This window comes from Zeus faber (assembly GCF_960531495.2).
Source record: "Zeus faber genome assembly, chromosome: 19".
Lineage (NCBI taxonomy): Eukaryota > Metazoa > Chordata > Actinopteri > Zeiformes > Zeidae > Zeus > Zeus faber.
Genome location: NC_137206.1, coordinates 9,254,041 through 9,276,650, shown reverse-complemented (window position 1 = coordinate 9,276,650; position 22,610 = coordinate 9,254,041). Strand labels below are relative to the sequence as shown.

Here is a 22,610-nt window from a genome sequence, read left to right as displayed (position 1 = left end):
GATACTCCATGCTGCTGGTGTCAGGGTGCACCGGTCCTGCGGTAGCAGGGATGGGCGGGGAGCGGGGGGGTTCTCTGCTGTGCTCCCCACGATGCAAACTCCACTCTCACAACATTTCACGGTTCCCCATGCGAAAAAAAAGTCATTAACTTCCGAATTTGATTTTGGATTCCAAACCAGATATGAAATGATGGAATGATACACGGATATTCCTGTCTATTTATGCACCAGCGTCCGGAATGTCAATGCACGTCACGTCGTGCAGGTAAAGGGGCCAAAATAAGCGGGTCGACCCGGGTGTCTTGTTCACATCAGAACTGATCAGAGGTGGAGCCGATTAAAAGCCGGCTTATAGCCGGGTCATTTCACCCGGGACTGAGACCCGGGTCTTTCTTTTCCCACTGGTGACAAATGCCATATGTTAGCGGGTGTTACCGGGTTTTTGGTGCAGTGGGAAAGGGGTATTAGTGATTTTCTGGGATTTACATTTTAGTAGAAGTAGAAGCATCTTAGATGTCTCTGATGGATACAATTGATTGTGTATCAATAATTATATTCTAAATACAGTAAGTAAGGAACAGATTGGAGTGACAATCAGTATTGACTGAACAAAGGACTCAGAATTGGTATCTGCAGTCAAAAAGCAGTATGGGTATATCCCTACCTGATGTTTTAGCACTGCCATATTGGTGCTGATTCGTTCTTTTTTAAAAGAGTGCCTTTTTCAAGCTCTTCCTCTCCCCTAAATCAAGTCAATTCTCTCCGTTTGTGGCCTCGGTTCCATACTGTACCATCTCCCCTGCCTCCTTCAGTTGACGGCCACTGGTCGGAATGGACGGAATGGTCAGAGTGCGACGCCCTGTGCGGGGGCGGGGTCCGGAGGAGGAACCGCACCTGCTCCGCTCCCCCACCCAAGAACGGCGGCTGGGACTGTGAGGGCATGACCCAGCAGACCCAGAGCTGTAACAGCCAGCCCTGCAGCCCGGGCACCGGAACACAGACGGGTGGGTGCGAAACCAAAACAGGGAGCTCTGTGAAATAGTTGTTTAATCGACACAGTCTCATTAAAGCGGCTTTTCAGGCTGTGCCCACGGCATGGTGCTTGTGACGGAAGACGACTGTCTGGCCGGAAGGGTGGAGCCCTGCCCCCCCACCTGCTCGCATCTCAGCCTGACCAGCAACTGCACGGCAACATGCGTGCCAGGTGAGAAACACTGGGGATATGACACCGCAGGGCTTTCAAACTCAAGCGCTCGGAGTGCTTCATCACACTAAATGGAGATGTCATTTCTCTAGGTGAAATACAATTTATCATCTAAATGCATTTTTTCCACTCACCAAACAGACTGACCCTAGGATACAGATGTCACCATTACGCTTGTTTTATATTAACATTTAACTATATTGGTTTGCTTTTAGAGAATATAACCGCGTACACTTTCTCATTCAGAATAGTGAATTTTTTTCTTTTCTTATCGGGACTATTGTGAACTTTCATTTTGACTTTGAATTAATTAACTTTGACATTCAAAGTTCATTCGTACTTGCTCTGAATGTCAATGCTATTCTCGTCGGCAGAGTTACAGCTCCGCTACAAAGTGCTTAATATTCCACTTCAGCACTGTAACGCAACCGTGCCGCTGCTTTTCACCAGGGTGCCGGTGTCCTGACGACCTGTTCCTCCAGGAGGGACAGTGTGTGAACGCTAGCCAGTGCGTCTGTCACTGGGAAGGACAGGCGCTGCTCCCAGGGCATGTGGTGACCAAGGACCGGTGCACCGTGTGGTGAGACAAGAAACCTGTAGAATATAAAATAATCATTTGAACCTAATTGAATAATGTATGTCTAGTGGCTGCACTCTATCATGTTGGCTCAAAGCGGTTTTGGGATGGCTTGGTTTTAAAGGCGGAAGCGCTTCACCCTGAAGAGTTTGATAGTGTATTAATATATTTTATCCATGAATGTTTAAAGGTGACCTCCTCAATGTTACAATGCCAAATTGAACTATACTTTAATATGTTGAATTTTGAGTTACATTTGTAATATTTAACTCAACAACGGGTTCAGTGTATACAGGTTCATCAAAAAACAAGCATTATTGCCCTGTAATAATCAGAGAAAACGAATGTGGAAGAAAAAATACCAAATGTGCGGGGGCCATTCTAACCTCCGCCGGTTGTGACCCAGGCCCAAACACTGGTCTAGCTGGTTACATCATTTTTGTGCATTATTTTATTTCCCATTAGTGTGTGCAGAAATGGACAAGTCATTTGTGACACCGCCGACTGTGTGCCAAGCTGCGATTGGTCATCCTGGTCGTCATGGTCACCGTGCGACGTGACCTGTGGGCTAGGACTGCAGCAGCGCTTCAGGTGAGCCGGCTTAATGCGTGATATTTACGCAGCACATTTTTTTACGGATTTGATTTATTTAAGTATTCATATTTCACACAGAATAACTAAGCGAACCCTCATTCCTTATTTAATTCTAATGCAAAATGCGCAGCGCAAAATTAAAACATGATCCGGGTATTAATGTTAATGTGAGGGACGATAAACTTGAAACCTGAGGCAGAAACATTAACCAGACCCTGTGTTGGTTGGCGGCCCTGTCTCCCCAGGTCCACGGTTCTCCAGGCAGGTCAGGCCACAGCCCGGCCCTGTCCAGGTGACTCCTCTGAGGCCCGCAAGTGCTTCCGACCCTGCTTCCCTGGTACGTCAGCCTCATGGACCAAAGATTTCTGGTTCCAGACCACTTTTACAAGCCCCCCTGATCTCGACGTTCACAGATCTTTCATCTGATCCAATTACTGTCCATTTACTGGCTTAAAAGTAGATATATAATATATATATATAATATATAAATATATATATATAATACCCTTTATATGTAATCAAGAAACCCAAGGTAAGTTTTCATGCATGTGTGTGTGCAACCCCCCTGTGGGCTTAATGTAAGTCCAAAAATGCCCAGTGTACTCTAGATTGCTATGATAGTATAGAAGACACACACACACACACACTCAAGGTAGCTTTAAAGCTAATTTAGGCTGCCCTACAGTTCCACACCTCAAATCAAAGGCACTGACAAATTTAGTTCATGAGACCTCAGTTAAAAGCAGCAAGCCCAAAGTGAAGAGCGGCTCCTCTGGGCCGAGACAACTTCCTTGTATCAGAGTTAATTTCATGAAACATCATTTTAATGAAACTCAATAAAGAACGGGACAAAAAGAATAAGACGTTCTGAAATCAAATCCCAAATCAGTTTTGCATTTTTCTGTATAATAATGTTGCTTTAAATATGTTCTACGCCAACGGTTCCCAACCTCGGCACCACTTGAAAATCTCAAAAATGTTTGCGTCCCCATATCCGACCACAAAACACTGTAGTGTTCCATACGTTCCAGTCTATTGGTTTATCTCAGTGGTGATGCGCTTTCAAAGTTAAAAAAAAAAAAATTCCATGGAATTTGTTTTTAAACATTTTGAAAAATACTATGAGATTTAAATTTTTATTTATTTATTTATTTATTTTTTCCCCGTAACCTTCAAAACAAAAAAAAAAAATTTCACAATTCTTGGGTGCTGTCGCCTTTGCCCACTGCAAATGGGCCTTCATAATGGAAAAATAGGCCTTTTAACGCAGAGCTTTAAGCCGATGATGCTCACCTCCTGTTCTGCAGCCTTACCGGAGGGGAAGTGGGGCAAGTGGACGGCCTGGTCCGTTTGCAGCAAGACCTGCTTCAACCATGTCGATGACGTGGGCCTCAGACGGAGGTTCCGCGACTGCAGCAGCAAGCAAGCGTCCGGCAATCGCTCGCATGCAGCGTTTGACCACGCGCAGTTATATTCCAACCACACGCTCATGCTTAACGACACACACGGACTTCCTGCCTGCACCGGAGAGAACGAGCAGCAAGAGCCCTGTAACACAGTACAGTGTCCAGGTAGAGACAGAGGAAGAGGAGCACAGACACACACACACATACACACACATACACACGCCCATTGGAGGGCTGGGTATTGAAATGTGAAAAGATTAAACCTTTGCAGTAAGTTGTTGTTTTTTTTTTAAATATATGCAGAGTGTGTTTTAAAGAAGTATATGTCCTTTAAATGTCCAGTGTGTAGAATTTACGGAACGGACTCGGCAGAAACGGAATGTTTTCGTTACCTTGGAATGAGTCCCATATGTCTACATAGGGACCTGATACGCTGCCACATTGGCCGCCATGTTGAACTGCCATGTTTCTCAGTAGCCCAGAGAAACCAAAAACTGGCCCCTGTCTCTTCCTCTCCCTCCAACCTCCATAATGTTACCAGTGGTCTATCCTGTCTTGGACTCTGCAAACAGATAATATAAAATATGTATCCCGCTAACGCTATTTCACTATTTGACTAAACAGCTAGAATAAAATAGCTTATAGCATAATTTTGCTAATGGAAGCTTGTAGCCAAAGAGAGGGGTGAGGGGGCGGGTATTGAGTTTGTTGCAATCTGCAACCTCGCCGCAAGATGGCACTTAATTGTACGCGCTGCTACTCTTAACTCAGTTTTTCCAATATGAAAAAGAAAATGTATGCAGGTGCTCCTCACCTAAGAACCTACCTCTTTAACGACCGTTTGGACTTACGACCAGCTCTCTGACCAGTCTGTATTGAACATTGCTTACAATACGAGGGCGTGGGCACTGCGTGCGCGGTGTCTCAGCGTCAAACATGTTATTGCGCATCGCCCTTCATATACTATATATACTATATACAATATATATACTATATACACTATATATACTATATACACTATATACGCTATACATGTATACACTGTATACATCTCACCTCATCACAGTTTTCAGTCTCAGTGTCGTTCCCGCAGTCTGTCAGTATTCACTACACTTGCGTTTGCAATCGCCACACCGTGAAATAACTCTATATCATATACTATATACCCTATATATACTATTATACAGTATATATACCAGTCATGCCCCCTTACCGTGAAATAACACGGGTCCTCGCTTATCAACCAATTCCCTTAACCACGGGGTCCGAGGAATGGAACTTGGTCGTTAAGTGAGGTGTACCTGTATTGATGAAAATGTATAAATTGCTTGTTTTCTGACAATTCACAAAGAATCACATGTTCAGTCCCTGCCGTTCCATCCTCTTTTCCTCTCTCCCTTCAGAGGGAAAGAGTAGAAGTGTTTTATGTAGGTTTTTGTCTTCATTAAACATACTATTTTCTGTACAGTAATTCAGCTCTGCTCTTGTAGTGCACGGCGGCTGGTCGACGTGGTCACCATGGTCGCAGTGTTCGTCCGAGTGCGACTCAGGCATCCAGACGAGAGAGCGGTTCTGCGATTCGCCTTCACCCCTGAACGGGGGCGGCGCCTGCCCCGGGCCACATATACAGACGAGGGACTGCAACTCCCACCCCTGTTCAGGTACCATGCCCCAAACTAGCACTTTGAAACCCTACCTAAACTAATAATGAGAATAACAAAGGAAAACATATTTACCCTTTGACCAGAATGCCTTAGATTTAGGGCTTGCGTCCACTTTTGTACCGATGGGTTTACCTTTGATGTGTGAATATCTGTGCGTGTCGGTACCCCGTCCCCAACAGGCGTATGTCCAGAAGGAATGATGCACATGACCGAGGCCGAGTGCGAGGCCCAGGGCGGGGCTTGTCCCAGGGTGTGTCTGGACATGACCTCCGCGGAGGTGCAGTGCACCACCAAGTGCTACGACGGCTGCTACTGCGCCCCGGGCTTCTACCTGCGCAACGGAAGCTGTGTGCCCTTGGCGCAGTGCCCGTGCTACCACCAGGGGGAGCTGTACCCAGCCGGGGCTACGCTGCCTGCGGACGCCTGCAATAACTGGTACGGTACACAACTTAAGTTCCACCTCATTAATTCACAAATTTACGTTTGAAGGAGTTGTTTATATGTATTAATGGGACAAATCCCCTACTAGCATATAATTAACATTGTCGACTTATTCGATAAAAAATACTTTCACCGTGTGTCAAACAACAGCACCTGCACAAATGGAGAAATGGAGTGCGGAACAGCACCTTGTTCTGGTGAGAGGCTCAGTTTTTATAATAGCATTAGATTTTTCAACCCATTAACAAGTTCCTTTGGGTCGTTGGCTTCTGGGAGCGTTGCGTTCCCTCATGCTTTGTTTCCTGTGTCTGTCACTATCTATATTTTTTCTGTCCCTGTTTCATTCTTCTCGCCTTTTCCTTTTTCTCTCGCTCTCCCCTATTTTTCTCTTCCTTTGCTGCTGTTTATCCCCCCCCCCTTCTCCCCCCTCCCACCCCCAGTCGACTGCGGCTGGAGCAGCTGGACCCAGTGGAGCGCGTGTAGTCGGACGTGTGACGTGGGTGTGAGGAGGAGGTACCGCTCGGGGACCGACCCCCCTCCGGCCCTCGGGGGCCGTCCCTGCGAGGGGGACAGGGTGGGGATGGACACCTGCAGTGTGGAACCCTGCTACGGTCAGGACACACTTAAATAATCGAAACATATGCAGCCAGCTGATTATGGAGTACAAGTACAATAAAATTGATACAGTAGATAGATAGATAGATAGATAGATAGATAGATAGATAGATAGATAAATAGATGAGGACGAGCACTAACTGTATTCGTCTTTGGAGGGATATTGCGGTTTTACAACATAAAATAAAGTAATAAAGTATGAAAAACTTGTAAACCCAACCAGTAAATTCAACAGTGGTACATATACACACAACATATACAAATAACAATAACACTGTGCCGTACGTCTTGAGTTGCGAAAACAAAAGTTTAACTGAGTTGTGGCACTGCTGCATTAGGTGTGGCAGAGCCTTGGGGCGCCTGGTCGCGGTGCTCGGTGACGTGCGGCGGGGGTTACCGCAGCCGAACTCGGGGGCCCATCCGAACCCACGGCACAGCTCAGCAGTTCAGCGCGTGTAACCTGCAGCCCTGCGGTATGCAGACAAGACGAGCAGCAACCGACATGACGGTCACATGTCAGTAAAATAAAAGGCCGGCGTTTTACCAAATCTGACTTGGCTGTTGTCTCCTAGGCGCCGGCGGGGCTTGTCCTCCAGGCCAGGAGTGGCAGCAGTGTGTTCAGGGGGCCGTGGCCTGTGCGGACATCACCATGGGCCTCAGCAGGAACTGCACCCCAGGCTGCCAGTGTCCACACGGGGCTGTCCAGCAGGTGGGGATGGGGATGGGTAGGCTAACATCAGATGCCATCACAAGGTTAATGCTGCCTTATCGCTGATGTATACAACACACCCACTCCACCTAATGCCCCACACCCCCACCCAGGACGGAGCGTGTGTGCGGAGGTCAGAGTGTCGATGTCATATGGACGGGGAGCAGTACCAATCAGGAGACACGGTCACCAGAGACTGCAACAACTGGTAATTTTCAATCCTATTTTTTTTTTCTCATGACCCAAAATGTACGTGAAAGAAGAAAGAAGAAAGAAACAGTTTTTAATCATCACACGACACTCCACAACACATGCTTGCACACACACACACACATGCACATGCTTGATGGTGGCCGGTGAAATGGCTCCTCTGCTTTTGACCCATCCTGGCTTGTCCTTCCTCCGGGGGCACAGCCAGGAGCAGTGGGCAGCATACGTGGACGCGCCCGGGGACCAGGTGATAAGTGTCCATCGCTGGAGACTTTGACCTGTAAACGTTTAAATTGATCTGCTGTGACTTGCGGTACGACAGCTCATGATTTTAAAGTATTGTTTTGTCCCAACTGTGGCAACAGTGTGCGTTACAGAACAATTCGATGTTGTTCTTTTGCATTACCAATTTTCTTGTGCATGTTTACATTTGCAGCACATGTGAAGCCGGAAGACTGACAAACTGCACTCAGCTCAACTGTGACGGTAAGCGATAGAAGTGTCTGAAATCTGAAACACATATACAACACCACACTTTCTGTGGACCAGTCTTTTCTCTATAATGGCATAATGGCCAGTGGGATACTTATAGTTAATTGATAGCTAATGTGCTACGAATTATCCGCAGTGCAATGGTGTCATTATCAATCGTACCATAATGATGACAAATGAACAACAAACAACAACAAATAAAATTACATTTAAATGGGAATGAAAAAAAGCCTCAGGTTGTGGCTTTGAAAGGGTAATGCCACCCCTCATTAGCCATCACCTTACCTGCTTATTAAAATTCTAACATAACAATGTATTTACAGACTGTAAGGGAGCAATAAGCTTTTTTTTCTCTGTTTACACCACGTTCTCCCACTAGTGGATGGCCAGTGGTCCCCGTGGACTCCCTGGGGCCAGTGTTCGGTGTCGTGCGGCACGGGCCTCCAGTCCAGGTACCGCTTCTGTTCCAGACCCCAGCGCTCAGGTGGTGACATGACCTGCCTCGGGCCTCATCGCCAGGACCAAGTCTGCGTGGGCATCCCCTGCGACCGTGAGTCATTCTACACCTTATGGTATTGAGCCTTGTGATATTGTTATGGTTATTTAACCTTTTTACAGGGTTCCTACCAGGTCCTTGAGGTGCTTGGGGAGCTTGACATTTCTGAGGACAAAATTCAATCCTGGAATACCTTTGAAATAGCTCATTTTGTGCTGGAGTGCTTGAAAACTCCTTGAAAATAAATGCAATTAATGAAAACCTGTGATATTCCCCATGGTTTTGTAATTCAAATCTTAAAATAATAAAACATTTCCATAATTGCTTTAATGACATAGATAATGCCAGGGACACCAAAGACACTTATAATAGTAGATGACAGTGAGATTAATAGTAGATATACTATACTGTAGAATGAATATTAAAAAAAAAAATATATATATATATATATTAGACAATGAGAATAAGATTATATTATATTTCAATTAATAAAGATCACCTGGAAAGTTTATATGATATTGATATTATCACAATATGATTATGTGTGAAGTCCTTGAAAATAAATACATAGTGCTTACAAACATACTTGAAAGTCCTTGAATTTCATGTTGCAATGCCATAAATGATTTAATAATCAGAACTAAATATTTTAAGAAAAATATAATCACCTTTGAAAATAATCAAGTTCAAACCTGTCCTCTGTAGACCCTTTGGGGTACCACAACACAGGAAATTTTTTTTGTACCTATGAATGTGTTTGTTTATTACAGGTGACGGGGGCTGGGGTCAGTGGAGCAACTGGACAGACTGTACCAAGTCCTGTGGTGCGGGAGTTCGGAGCCGGAGGAGGGAGTGTGACAGCCCTATTCCAGATGGAGGGGGGGATTACTGCGAAGGCCTCGGAACTGAAGTCGTAGCATGCAACACTGACCACTGTCCAGGTTTGTTAAATGCATGTGTAGGGAATGTTGGGATGTTTTTTTTTTTTTTACTTTAGTTTTGTTGAATTCTGCTCATACATTTGTTTCACCCTAATTCACATTTATATTTGATGTACAGTTTATAAAGGGTGAAATATGTTATATGTGATAAGCACGTAAACACGGTCCAAGTCCCAAGTCATCTTAATGTCCTCAAGAGACTAACGACACAAAATAAATCCACGCAGTAGATAACAAAAACAAAGAAATCATCCATCATTCCAAACTCCAAATTCACACATTATTTCCGCACCACCGACACTCATAGGTCATACTGTGAGTTAACGCTAGTGCTCAACACTGTAGCTGAAATTGTATTTTTATGTATCATTAAAAAATTTATGAAATGTGTGCACTGAACATAAGCGAGTCCAAGAAAAAAAAAAAAAACCTGAAAGCTCAGCTATAAGTCCTTGACTGTGTGTGTGTGTGTGTGTGTGTGTGTGTGTGTGTGTGTGTGTGTGTGTGTGTGTGTGTGTGTGTGTGTGGGTGTGTGTGTGTGTGTGTGTTTCAGTGGCACCGTGCTCCAGTGTTCCAGGCACAGTGTTCAGTAGTTGTGGTCCTTCATGCCCTCGCTCCTGTGATGACCTTGCTGTGAGTAGCACTCCTCACCTTCTGCCCCTTTTGCACTCTGGTCAGCAGCAGTCCAGTTCAGCCCCCTTATCACCACTGTCCAGCGATGAGGCCTATAAGGCTCACTTTCTTTCCTCTTGCAGCACTGCGAGTGGCGGTGTGAGGCCGGCTGCTACTGCACAGAGGGGAAGGTTCTATCTGCCAACGGGACACTTTGCATGGAGCGGCGGTACTGCCCCTGTCTGGACCTCAACACGGGGCAGCGGCTGGAGCCTGGGGAGTCCACCACAGCCCCCGATGGCTGTAACAACTGGTCTGAAAAACAGAGAACTCACACGTGGACATGAATACACAAAAACTTGAACTTGAACTTGAACTTGAATGTATAAGTATCCAATCAAAGTAAGAATTGCGCTACGTACCATGTGTTTCAGTACCTGTGATGGTGGGAGGCTAAATTGCACCAGTCACCCCTGTCCAGGTAAGTAACTCAACCATTTTTTTTTTGTTAAGTTTTGACATCATTAAATTCAGTTGGTTTTAATTAGCTAGTTTTAACACAGCTTCTCATGTGGTTGTCTAATCTTCCCGCATGACAAACCACAACCAATCCAAACCCTAAGAAACAATTATTCAAAATATATCTCTTGTGAGATATTCGTGAAATAAAATTGACTCACCATGGTGTCTCTCGTGTTCTTACGTTTCTTTGTTGTTGTTTGTCTTTGTTTTCCCCAGTGTCAGGCGGCTGGTGCGAGTGGTCCGAGTGGACCCCCTGCTCCAGGACGTGTGGGGCTGAATGGGTGTCCCGCTACAGGAGCTGCGGCTGCCCTGAGCCCAGAGCTGGAGGAGCCGCCTGCCCCGGGGAACAGGAGACCCACAACGGCGTCGGGGTACAGATCCAGAGACAGCCCTGTCCAGTCATCTCCTTCTGTCCAGGTATTAGATGCCTCCCATGTGAGAGCTATAACTGCAAGTCCTTAAACTATAGGGGAATTGTGGGTATTGATATAATCTGTAAAAAGATGATTTCTCTGGCAGCATGTACAATTCCAAGCAATACGTTAAGTACATTGGATTTTTTTCCTGAAAGCAAATATTTTAATTGAGTGTTAAAAGATGCATACATTCTGTAATCTCAGTCATGCTAGGAAATGTCAAACAGTAATTTCATCTTTTTGGTTGGGGTTAGGGTTTGGCTTTCCTTTGTGGCTTTAACCCTGGCAAATGTTTTCATATTTCTTTTTAATTGGCCCCTGATTAACGTGACTAGATTTGCTCCACTCTCCAAGATCATTATGTTTGTGTTCTCACAGTAACATCTAAGAGCCATATAATCCAGTTCTCAGAATGCCTTCTGCCATTGCGTGCTTCACAGTCCATTTTGACTTCAAAATTAACTATCCTGTTATAAGCTATTCAGGCTTTTTATATATTGTTGATAGATCAAATCACGGTACGTCCCATACTTACTAATCTTATAAACTTTTATGTTAGATTAAAATTGGCTGGGCTGACGGACAACTTGGAACAAAATAAAAGAACAAAATAAAAAATAAAAGTACTTCTATTTGTTTTCTCCAAGCTTTTATTGTGGCAAATATTACCCTAATTCAGGACTTCATTAGTTCGGTTTGAAATCTATTCTCTATATAACGACGATTGTAAAATATCTATCATCTGTTTAATGAGTGAAAACCAACCTAACTGGCTTTCCACAAGGAGGCCAGATGTCAAAATGAGTGTCCTTTATTCACAAGCTCTCAGATTTTGCCTCTCACTGAACCTCTAATTTCCCTCCGTCCATCTTTCTCTGGACTTTACTGATGTGCGTGTTTAGTCCACGGCTCGTGGAGCCTGTGGTCAACGTGGTCAGAGTGCGACGCATGTGCCGGAGCGTCCAGCCGCACAAGGGAGTGCAACAGCCCCCCCGCCAGGTTCGGGGGGCTCCCCTGTCACGGAGAGAGCAGGCAGAGCCGAGGCTGCCACGATAACACCACTGTTTGCTCAGGTGTGTGCATAGACACTGCATTTGAATATAGTGTATATTCAAATATTTGCAGTAAATGAATAAAGTCCATCCCCCCTACCGTGCAGACTGTGGTGGTGGGCAGGTGAGGTGGCCCTGCGGGAAGCCCTGTCCCCGCTCCTGCTCGGACCTCCACGGAGACACTGAGTGCGTGGACGTTCCCCAGTGTAGCGGGACCTGCGGTTGCCCCAGCGACACCGTCCTGCAGGACGGAGCGTGTGTTGCCCGGGAGGAGTGCCGCTGCAAGTTCCACAACACCACTGCAATGGGTTCGAGATCTTTTTTGTCTGCATAAAGAAAACTCTTTTACAGCTTATTTGCATTCAATTGATTCAATCACCTCTAAGTAACCTTCGATTTTCGACTGGAATTCAGTTAGAGGACATCGGGTGAAATTTATAAAACACGTAAGAGGAAAGCCGTCTTTGGAGCAAAACCATTTTTAAACACCCCCCCCCCCCCCCCTTTTGACACCTTTCCTCAGGTGGCCTCGACTCAAGTAATGCATCATGGGTGTGGCCTGGTGCTTCAGATTGGCAGTATGCAAATCCAGGAGAGAGCATCACCAGTGACTGTAAAAACTGGTACAGAAAAATAATGAGTAGATAAAAAAAAAAAAAAAGTAGTAACTAAATCAATAAGAAAATCCAAAAAAAAAACAAAAAACTTGTTGATTGTTACGAAGCACACCCAAGCGTCATCTTCATCCAAAGGTAATCTTATGCCGCATTTTATCAACCCCCCCCCTCCCACAAAGCTCATGTGAGGCCGGGGTTCTGCAGTGTCAGTCGGTGGACGGCTGCCATGTTGACGGCGGTTGGAGCCAGTGGGCGGCCTGGACCCAGTGCTCAGCGTCGTGCGGAGGCGGCGTCAAGGCCCGCAGACGGCTGTGCGACAACCCCTCACCTCAGAGCGGCGGGAGGGGCTGCCTGGGGGCCAGCGAGCAGCAGCGAGACTGCAACATGCACACGTGCACAGGTACAATGTGGTATTGATTAATTATCTTTATTCAGAGCTCAAAAAGGGACGCGAACAACTCTGAAGCTTTGAGTTTGAAACTGAAATCCTATTGGAATCAGCTTCGGCTTAAAATCGGCAAGCATTTTAAAACAGCATAAAATGTTATCTGGGTCTTTAAACCTACCAAAACACAAAAAATTACACAAAATATATAATAATAGTAAGTAATGTAATATCAGCTACGTTAAGCATATCTGCATTTTTGGATTACAACTCTCATTTCTGCTGTACAGAAAGAGTTGTAATTCAAAAATGTTCGAGGGAAGATCTAACTTCAATACCATGTGAATTTGCAGCCACGTTTTGCCGTCGCGGTGCACGACTGCTGGCCATCTTGTCTTGCTAATATTGACGGGGGTTGTGCACCCTTGTTCCCCCCGCAGACCCGGCCGGCCCGTGGCTGCCCTGGTCCCCTTGGGCGCCGTGCTCCGTCAGCTGTGGCGGCGGTGAGCAGTCCCGCTCCCGGCACTGCGGCTCCCCGCCCTGCAGCGGCCTCGGCAGGCAGAGCAAGACCTGCAACACACAGGTCTGCCTTGGTAAGACGCTCCTCTGTGTCTGCGTCTTTCCATTCGGCAGGGTGCACCTCGGGGAACCCCGTGCAGATGATTCAGCACTTAAATTCTCGCTTGAATTATTTCTCTGGGATAACAACACAAGCCGTTGTTTTGTGGGGGGCGCAGAAACAAATGCTGTGCCGCAGCTTGATACGTGACCCTTGAGGATACAGTGTATATATGTGTTTATCTGGATGAGTCTGTACTTTTTTATGATTTGACTCTGATTGCATTCTTCCATCGTTACTCTGTATTTCTCTTCGCAACTTCCCTCCTCATCTCTGTAATTACTTTATCGCATGCATCGCCAAAAAGATCTGTAAAAAATGACTTTGCACTGTCATCTCAGCAAGTCTTTTCACAATGCTGCTGAGACGGGCTGTTTGATAGAGGAAGCAATAAAAGCGTAAAATAAAAGTACACTGAGGTAATGACGCAGTGACTCAGTCTTTTTTACTGTACGCCGCGATCGTAGAGGTTGGCTGCCCCCCCGGCAGGCTGTACAGGGAGTGCGAGAGGGGCGAGGGCTGTCCGTTCAGCTGCGCCCAGGTCAGCGGCAGGGAGGGCTGCTACTCGGACGGCTGCGAGGAGGGCTGCCACTGCCCCCCACACACCTACCAGCATCGCAGACTCTGCCTCCAGGTGAGGCACAGACGAAACAAATTCAGTAGTGGTCAAATTGAGTTGTGATAATCTGGCTTAAATGTACTGCGTCTGTAGCCATAGGCTGCTCCCATTGATTGCAGCACATCCTGCTACACTAGTTATTTTCAAATGTATGTGCCTGTATCTCTCCATCCTTTCCAAGATGTGAAATGAAAACACACAACCTGTTTTCCTTTTCAAAATAAAATAAAAAAAAAACAACATTCAGTGAAATGCGAGAAAAGACTTTATTTAATTTAGCGTAGGAGGGAGGGTTTGGGCTTTTTCAAATTTCCACCATCACAATATTAAGTGTTAAATGAAGGTTTCGGTCTGATTCAATGTTGTGATACTCCATTTACTTCTTACCTGTCAGGAGTGTCCCTGTCTGGTAGACAGAGAGCTCCTGGCTGCCTTACAGAGCGTCTCCATCACCCCTGTCTCCTCCCTGCTCCTCCACAACATCTCTGAGGGAGCAGAACTCCAGCCCGGAGACACTCTGCTCTACGACTGCAGCTCCTGGTGAAGAGAGCTCGTACTCACTCTTCATCACCATCCTCATCACATCATCATCATCATCATCATCATCATCGTCGTCGTCGTCGTCGTCGTTGTCATCATCATCATCATCTATAGTAGATACGACGCTGCCATTGTCAACACTGTCAGTATCATCATCTCTGTAAATCCTTGACGGCATCACAGTATCCAAGCACTAACGCTGTCACCGGCTTCACTCTGACCGCAGCGCTTAATGCCCCAATACCCATATTTGTGCAGAAACAAAGATGTTTAAAAGTGACATCTGACCATATCACAGACTGGGAAATTTTTAAATGTGTGCAAAACCTACGAGATGAAGGCAAAGTCTCTAACTACAGAGCCTGTTTTTGAAGTTTTTCTTTTTTTTTTTTTTTTTTTACATTTACACCTCACTGTTGGATGCAGCACTATGACTATAATGTCTGATGAAACCATATCTGTCATCTTATGATGGCACGCGATAAATTTGGGCAAATATGCTATCATCGTGTGATGCCATGAACTGTAGTGACCTCAGTGACCTCTCAGAGTCAAGTCGCATGGCTAAGTATCAGGTGTGTGTCAGATTTAGGGCCTCAAACCAAAGTGGCCCAAAACAGGATCAAAAATGTTTCATGCATTTCTTTTTCCGACCACACTGCTCTAAGAACTCAGACCTGGGTCACATTTGGACTCCTTTCACCTGCACTATATCTGAACGTAGCCATTAGCATCCAACTGACTTTTTCATCCACACTCACTGACGGTCTTCATCACCACTGTTACCCTTCATCTCATGCCATCTCGTCACAAGCCCTTTAACGCCATTATTTTACCTCCTCATCGTCTTTCATTTTTTTACTCTCTAGCTGGTGTGAGCACGGCAGGTGGAACTGCTCCCTGGAGCACTGTCCGGTGGACGGCGGCCTGTCCTCCTGGAGCCCCTGGAGCTCCTGCTCCCTTTCCTGCGGAGGCCTGGGGCTAAAGACCCGCACTAGGGGCTGCACCCAGCCAGCACCCGCCCACGGAGGAAGAGACTGCCAGGGACGGCAGCTGGAAACCACCTACTGCCAGGCCCCCGACTGTCCAGGTGAGATACTGTAGCTTACACATGGGCTGACATGGTTTTATTCAAGCTCAACAGGAGTATTTGTTACTGAATATTTATCTATATAAATATAGAAGTTAATATCTCTCTATATAGACAATATTTCTTTTTACTTGTTGGCAGTGATCATTGGTCCCACTGCAGAGCCCACCACACCAGGTAATTCTTTCTTTCTTTCTTTCTTTCTTTCAATATCAATATTTATTTCAGTATGAAAGGCCCCGAGGTAAAACAGTACCTACAAATGTTGGTTGCTCTATCTCTCTCTCTCTCTCTCTCCATACAACCTCTCTCTCTCCCACTATAGATGAGGGCACTGGTTTCTCTCCCTGGTCACTCTGGAGTCCCTGCACCAAGACCTGCAGCGATCCTCTCCATCCCGCTACAAAGTCCCGCCAGAGGCGCTGTGTCAGGCCGCCATGCTCTGGAGACTCTCACCAGGAGAAGGCCTGCAACCTGCCCCAGTGTCAAGGTACAAGCATGTGAGGTCTCTGTGTATACTACTACAATCCATCCATCCATCCATCCTTTAATGCATCATCTTAATGATTGGTATATTTCCCAGTGTATTAAGCAGTTGTTTTCCAGTCCAGTTTGGAAATAGAAATCTCTCTCAGTATGGATTAGCAAACACCCCCAGCTTAGATAAAGTTTTTTGGAGTCATCCGTTTAAAATTGAGCCCCAAATATGGTGTTTTATCGACTTTAATTAGACAGCATAATTTGTCAATCACAATTTCATCGCCTGTAAACAATGAGAGGAGACAGAGAGAATGAGAAAGGGAGCCCCTCCACATGCAAAGCTGAATATCCTGCAGTGAAACGATGCACTCATAAACCTTTGGTTTTCACAACTTCTATTTATTTAATTTTTTGCCATTGTTTGGCACCAAGCTGCGGTCTTCCATTTTAACTGCGCTAATCTCAGAAAAGCCCAGAGCTGTTAGACAGTTTTTGGACTTTCTTTTGCTTTGTTGGCTGATTATGTTGGAGGCAGGCGTCAGACAGACTTGGATGGCGGGGTTATTTAGCGCTGACAGAGGAGTATTTATTAGGCCAGTTTATTTATTTTCTCTATTTGCTGCTGATGTGCAGCAAATAGAGAAAACAAATATGGGATGGGACTGCTTATCTGTGTTTATGTGCGCGCGCGTGTGTCCGTGTGTGTCCGTGTGTGTCCGTGTGTGTCCGTGTGTGTCCGTGTGTGTCCATGTGTGTCCGTGTGTGTGTGTGTGTGTCCGTGTGTGTGTGTGTTATTTTTTTTCAGATGGCGGCGAAGTGTGCGTGGGCAAGGAGTGTGTCAGCATGAACTGTTCATGGACTCAGTGGGGGGAGTGGTTGTCCTGCTCGCGCTCCTGCGGCGTGGGTCAACAGCAGAGGATCCGCACCTTCCTCAGCCCCGGGCCCAACGGGTCCTGGTGCCAGGACATCCTGGGTGGGAACCTGGAGCAGCGCTTCTGCAACATCCGGCCCTGCAGAGGTTAGCCAACCGAAGTTGAAAGTCCTTGAAAATGAAAAAAAATAGTGTTTAAAAAAAACACACTTGAAAGTCCTTGAATTTCATTTTATAATGCCAGGTTGAATACTGATATATAAATGTAATGTAAATTCTACCTCTCTAGCAAAATGTAAAATACCGTATTTGCCCTTGAGTCCATTGTGTTTGTCTGTCTGTGTGTGTGTGGGTGTAGTGGACGGTGGCTGGTCCCGCTGGAGCCCCTGGTCCCGCTGTGATAAACGCTGCGGTGGGGGGCGCTCCATACGCACCCGCTCCTGCTCCAGCCCCCCACCCAAGAATGGAGGGAGGAAGTGTGAGGGGGAGAAGAACCAGGTGAAACCCTGCAACACCAAGCCCTGCGGTGAGGCCGGCACACACAAACACGCTCTCTTATACACAATCACATGACCACATGCTGATTTGGTATGATTTGATTTAAATAGAAGACTCCGCCATGAATGCAGTCCAGAATTCTAAATGTTAATCTATGGTCTTTGGCCCTTGTCTGGGAAAAGATTTGCCGCAGCCTGTGATCCGTGACTTGAACATGTGAACATGAAACATCTGCTTATTCTTGGAAAAAAAAAAATGTTGTGCATTCCCAGACGAGAAGGGTTGTCCGCCGGGCCAGCAGTTTGTGACCTGCGCCAACGAGTGCCCCCAGCGCTGCACAGACCTCCAGCAGGGCATCGAGTGCCAGGACAACACAGAGTGCCAGCCTGGCTGCAGCTGCCCTAAAGGTACCCTGGCCACTAGTGTTTCACCGATAAGTGTGTCCTATCGGTTTGTGTCCAGTCGTGCTTCTCATCGTGTGACTGTGTGTTTGCTTTGTAACTTCTGCTCTTCATTGTCTTAAGTGTGCACGTACGTGTACTGCGTGCATTTCTGCACTCTGGGGGACCATTGCCTCCAGCTCCTGTGATCTCTTGTCATTTCTGAACCATTGCTGGTCTCCCAAGACGCATCTCTGTGAGCGACACCTTTCCCCAGAAACCAAAGAACAAATGCCATTCCTGATGTTTTTAAAAAGGCCTTTGGCAGAACCGCCCCTGTCATTTGGAATCCTTGCCTGTTCATTTGGCCTTCTAACATTTCACATTTTATATACACCTTCGATTTTGTGTCCGCAAGATAAGAAGAACACTGGACCATTTGGGCACCACATTTTACAACTTAGTCTAGAGGCTTTCAAACAGGATGTGGGGGTCTTTTTGTATCAAAACAACACTCAGATCTTTTGGAAATCGGCCTGTAATAATCTAAGTCCAGGGTCAACCTTGTGTTTTTTTCCAGAATACTTTGGATACTGTCTTGCCTTATAGTATAAGACCACTATTTTTCAAACAAGACTTATTTAAATGTTAATGTCATCATTTATATGCACCCTAACTATAGCACAACTTCACTGAAACCTGTACTATTAACAGGCTTTGCAGACAACACGGGGTATTTGTATGCCATTGCATCCAAGACACAGTTAATCTGCAAGAGGAGTTCAAATTCTCAACCTGTGATGCCACTCTTTATTGATGATCAATAATTGCCTGCAATAACTCTGTCCTGTGGACGACCTGTGACAAGAGCAAAGCTTTTTTGTAATAAATGACCGCCACCAGTTCCCCTCTTGGAGAACCATCTTACCATGTTTTGATCTATAAACAACTAATCATCATTACTTCTCCAATGGGGGATAAACATAGAGACAAACATGTACTTGTACTAACAAACATCAGACGACAACACGAATTTGACCAAACATGATTAATCGACAAATGAATTAAGTCGACAAAAATTGAAACCGCAATTACGACGCGTGGACTCTTCCTGTGATAGCTATGGCAGTTAAGGAAAGAAAAGGAGAAGGATGTTATCAGGAGCATGTTCGGGGCATGTTCGAGGTGGATGCTGGTATTGTGTGCGTGCGTGTGTGTGTGATGTGTCCACCGGGGATGCACGGGACTTGTACAATTTTGTTCTTGTGTATGAGGTCAGAACTACACTAATCAGCCACATTAATACTGCTGACAGGTGAATTGAATAACATTGCTCATCTCGTTCCAATGCCACCTGTGAAGGGGTGGAATATGTTAGGCAGCAGGCGAACAGTCAGTTCTTGAAGTTGAGAAAAAACTGACCTGTAAGGATCAAATTGGCTTTGACAAGGGCCAAATTGAGATGGCTAGACGACTGGGTCAGAGCATCTGCAAAATGCCAACGGGTTTCCCGGTACACAGTTGTTAGTACCTCCGGTGAAACAGCCACAAGGTCATGGCTCATTGATCCGCATGGGTAGCGAAGTCTAGCCCGTCTGCTCCGATCCCACAGAAGAGCTACTGTAGCACAAATTGCTTAAAAAGTTAATGCTGCTGTGATTGAAAAGTGTCAGAACACACAGTGCATCAAAGCTTGCTGTGTATGGGGCTGCATAGCCACAGACCGGTCAGAGTGTCTATGCTGACCCCTGTCCACCGCTGATAGCGCCTACAATGGGCACGTGAGCGTCAGAGCTGGACCATGGAGCAATGGAAGAAGGTGGCCTGGTCTGATGAATGGATGGCCGGGGTTAGTGTCCGATTCGATCAACCCACACCCATGATGGCGAACAGCTAACAAGGAGCCCTGGAAAGCTCCCAGTGGCTCCCCGCAGCCCCGCCGGTTCACAGCAGGCTGGAAACCACCGGGCACCAGGGGCAAGCCACCGGGACCCGAACACAGCCAGCAGGTACCTCACCTAGTTGCCCCCCGGCCAACCACACCCCCACACCAACCCACCAGCGACCACGCCACCACGGAATCCCATGTGCTCAATTTGTATAGCATAGCAACAGCAGTCTGCCCCCGAAGGAAATCGCTACATTGGGGGCCCGCTCCGAGCACACCCGGCCAGGCTCAAGTCTCCGCCTGGTGCCCATGACCAGACGAGACATCCAACCAGCCCCAGCATGACAGGCCACCCCCCATAAAGTATGCAGATGGACATGCGAGCCCCACCACCCTAACGGTGTGTCGACCACAGAACCCAGACCGACCCTACAATCCACACCCCAGACCCAAGCCCCAAACCCGTAACCACGCCCCAGACAGACACATGGAAGCCATCTGCAGGCACCCCCCAAAGGCATAGCCCCACACCCGGCCAGACCAGCCGGCTCAACCCATAGACGAGAACAGACCCCCAACTCTCTGATGGGCCCAGGACCCCACCATGGCTATAGCATCCAGTGCCATGGACGTGCTTAAATACAGTTCAATGGGGCAAACGATTAAGCCTTTGCCTTCATGCACACTGAAGTAAGAAACTACAAACCGGAAGTTGTGCAGCTTCCTTCTGACAAGCTACAGTAGCCAATCTTACACTTTGGATGTACTATGGCAATTGCAAAAAAAGGTTTTAAATATAATATGATATTACTGTTATTCAAAACTGTTATTTAAAAAATATCTAAGACCTGTTTAATGTGAGTTTAGCGTTTTCTGTGAAGAAAGGAGAAAGAAGAAGAGGTTAGGGTTCGGGTAGCTGTAACCCTTAGTAACCCTAACCCTGAGGGTAACCCTAACCCTAGACCTAAACGTTTATCCAGCTGAACCGCATTGAAGCACAGTGTGAGGCTGCATTTTTTATTTTTGTTTCCTGTGTGGCAAAGAATTTAACTTCCTAGCAAGAAAATGTATGTTTTAGTAAGCTGAAGCTGATAGTACTGTAATTCTTTGTTTGTAATTACAAACGTGTGTGTTTAAGTAAACGTGTGTGTGTGTGTGTGTGTGTGTGTGTGTGTGTGTGTGTGTGTGTGTGTGTGTGTGTGTGTGTGTGTGTGTGTGTGTGTGTGTGTGTGTGTGTGTGTGTGTGTGTGTGTGTGTGTGTGTGTGTGTGCGCGTGTCTACATGTGTGTGCCTGTCCAGGCCAGTTGCAGCAGGACGGTGTGTGCGTGCAGCTGTGGCAGTGTGACTGTGTGGACGTGCTGGGACAGACCTGGGCGGCGGGCAGCTCGCACCAAATGGAGTGCAACAACTGCAGCTGCTCTGACGGACAGCTGCTCTGCTCCAATCACAGCTGCGAGTCCGTGTGCACCTGGAGCTCCTGGTCCAACTGGGCTTCCTGCAGCACTTCCTGTGGACGGGGCCAGAGAACGCGATACAGGTGAGACAGAGTTATGTGCCAAATGATTGTTCGGTGTTGGATGTTGATGTAATTACAGCTATTTAAAATACCTGTACTGTATGGAATCATATTACAGTTTTATAATGGCTTTGCATTGCGCCCTGGTAAATGTTCAGGTACATGTTGCAGCCCAAAATAATTTTTGAGGCAGACAAAAATATTATATAGTTTCATTGATTGATTCATTTTGTTTTCCCAGTTGAACACTTCCTTTCTTCTGTTACTAATTTTGAGTTCCAACATAAGCCCAAATTATTTTCTATGCATCTGTGAGGCAGCTAGTTGTTTTGGAGTTTGACTCGGAGGTAAAGGTATACCAGTAAGTAGGCTCACTTTACATTTATTTTAAAGTTATTTTATTTTCATGAACATGAATCTGCCCCCTCGGTGGGTGTCAGGTCACTGATCCCAGAAAACGATGGGACGGACTGTCAGTTTGAAGAAGTGCAGCATAAACCCTGTGACCCGGGGCCCTGTCCACCACTCTGTCTCCACGACGACCGGGAGCTCAGTGTGGGAGACACCTGGCTGCAGGGGGAGTGCAAACAATGGTGAGATGAAAGCACACACACGCACACACATGCAAAAATCGTATGAAATCACACGGACGGACACCACCGAAAGTGGATAGCAAATGCTGATCTATACTCAATTGCACATAATTGGATTGACATTGGTGTAATATGGCAATTATAAACTAATCGAGAGAAAAAGGAACTTGGGCATATTGTAAAGTCTTTCTATTCTTTTGATTCAGCACGTGCACCCCAGAGGGAGATTTTTGCCAAGATATCGACTGCAGAGGTGGGTGCAACCCGACTAACAAGCGGATTATTGACACAATACACCTAGTGACAAGTGGCGCAGAGAGCTCAATATCGAGGAGAATAATAACTCCAAGCCCTGAACGTGTGAACCTCGTGTCTCGTCTCACCGACAGTGGATGGCGGCTGGACACCGTGGTCTGTGTGGTCCGACTGCCCGGTGACCTGCGGGCGCGGCACGCAGGTTCGGACCCGAGCTTGCGTCAACCCCCCGCCACGCAACAATGGTTCCCACTGTGGAGGTCCGGACAAGAAGACCCAAGACTGTCAATCCCCTCCATGTTTGGGTT

General features: G+C 46.4%; 1 protein-coding gene across 1 annotated transcript in view; it reads left to right on the top strand.

The window, feature by feature from the left end:
* sspo (SCO-spondin) overlaps positions 1 to 22,610 on the top strand; it is a gene marked incomplete at its 5' end in the record, with an annotated part of 92,300 nt that overhangs the window by 44,738 nt on the left and 24,952 nt on the right. Inside the window, 37 exons of the mRNA XM_080020094.1 lie at positions 813 to 1,004; positions 1,082 to 1,204; positions 1,655 to 1,784; positions 2,247 to 2,372; positions 2,621 to 2,712; positions 3,683 to 3,925; positions 5,272 to 5,442; positions 5,625 to 5,880; positions 6,037 to 6,083; positions 6,327 to 6,497; positions 6,840 to 6,974; positions 7,074 to 7,210; positions 7,324 to 7,418; positions 7,857 to 7,906; positions 8,292 to 8,462; positions 9,179 to 9,349; positions 9,903 to 9,982; positions 10,105 to 10,274; positions 10,396 to 10,442; positions 10,700 to 10,900; positions 11,802 to 11,972; positions 12,059 to 12,259; positions 12,475 to 12,574; positions 12,748 to 12,968; positions 13,394 to 13,546; positions 14,040 to 14,206; positions 14,586 to 14,731; positions 15,601 to 15,821; positions 15,963 to 15,998; positions 16,147 to 16,305; positions 17,107 to 17,319; positions 17,531 to 17,698; positions 17,943 to 18,077; positions 21,238 to 21,475; positions 21,895 to 22,047; positions 22,254 to 22,300; positions 22,437 to 22,607. Coding sequence (XP_079876220.1) covers positions 813 to 1,004; positions 1,082 to 1,204; positions 1,655 to 1,784; positions 2,247 to 2,372; positions 2,621 to 2,712; positions 3,683 to 3,925; positions 5,272 to 5,442; positions 5,625 to 5,880; positions 6,037 to 6,083; positions 6,327 to 6,497; positions 6,840 to 6,974; positions 7,074 to 7,210; positions 7,324 to 7,418; positions 7,857 to 7,906; positions 8,292 to 8,462; positions 9,179 to 9,349; positions 9,903 to 9,982; positions 10,105 to 10,274; positions 10,396 to 10,442; positions 10,700 to 10,900; positions 11,802 to 11,972; positions 12,059 to 12,259; positions 12,475 to 12,574; positions 12,748 to 12,968; positions 13,394 to 13,546; positions 14,040 to 14,206; positions 14,586 to 14,731; positions 15,601 to 15,821; positions 15,963 to 15,998; positions 16,147 to 16,305; positions 17,107 to 17,319; positions 17,531 to 17,698; positions 17,943 to 18,077; positions 21,238 to 21,475; positions 21,895 to 22,047; positions 22,254 to 22,300; positions 22,437 to 22,607 — 5,508 coding nt within the window. The remainder of the gene's footprint in view (positions 1 to 812; positions 1,005 to 1,081; positions 1,205 to 1,654; positions 1,785 to 2,246; positions 2,373 to 2,620; positions 2,713 to 3,682; positions 3,926 to 5,271; positions 5,443 to 5,624; positions 5,881 to 6,036; positions 6,084 to 6,326; positions 6,498 to 6,839; positions 6,975 to 7,073; positions 7,211 to 7,323; positions 7,419 to 7,856; positions 7,907 to 8,291; positions 8,463 to 9,178; positions 9,350 to 9,902; positions 9,983 to 10,104; positions 10,275 to 10,395; positions 10,443 to 10,699; positions 10,901 to 11,801; positions 11,973 to 12,058; positions 12,260 to 12,474; positions 12,575 to 12,747; positions 12,969 to 13,393; positions 13,547 to 14,039; positions 14,207 to 14,585; positions 14,732 to 15,600; positions 15,822 to 15,962; positions 15,999 to 16,146; positions 16,306 to 17,106; positions 17,320 to 17,530; positions 17,699 to 17,942; positions 18,078 to 21,237; positions 21,476 to 21,894; positions 22,048 to 22,253; positions 22,301 to 22,436; positions 22,608 to 22,610) is intronic.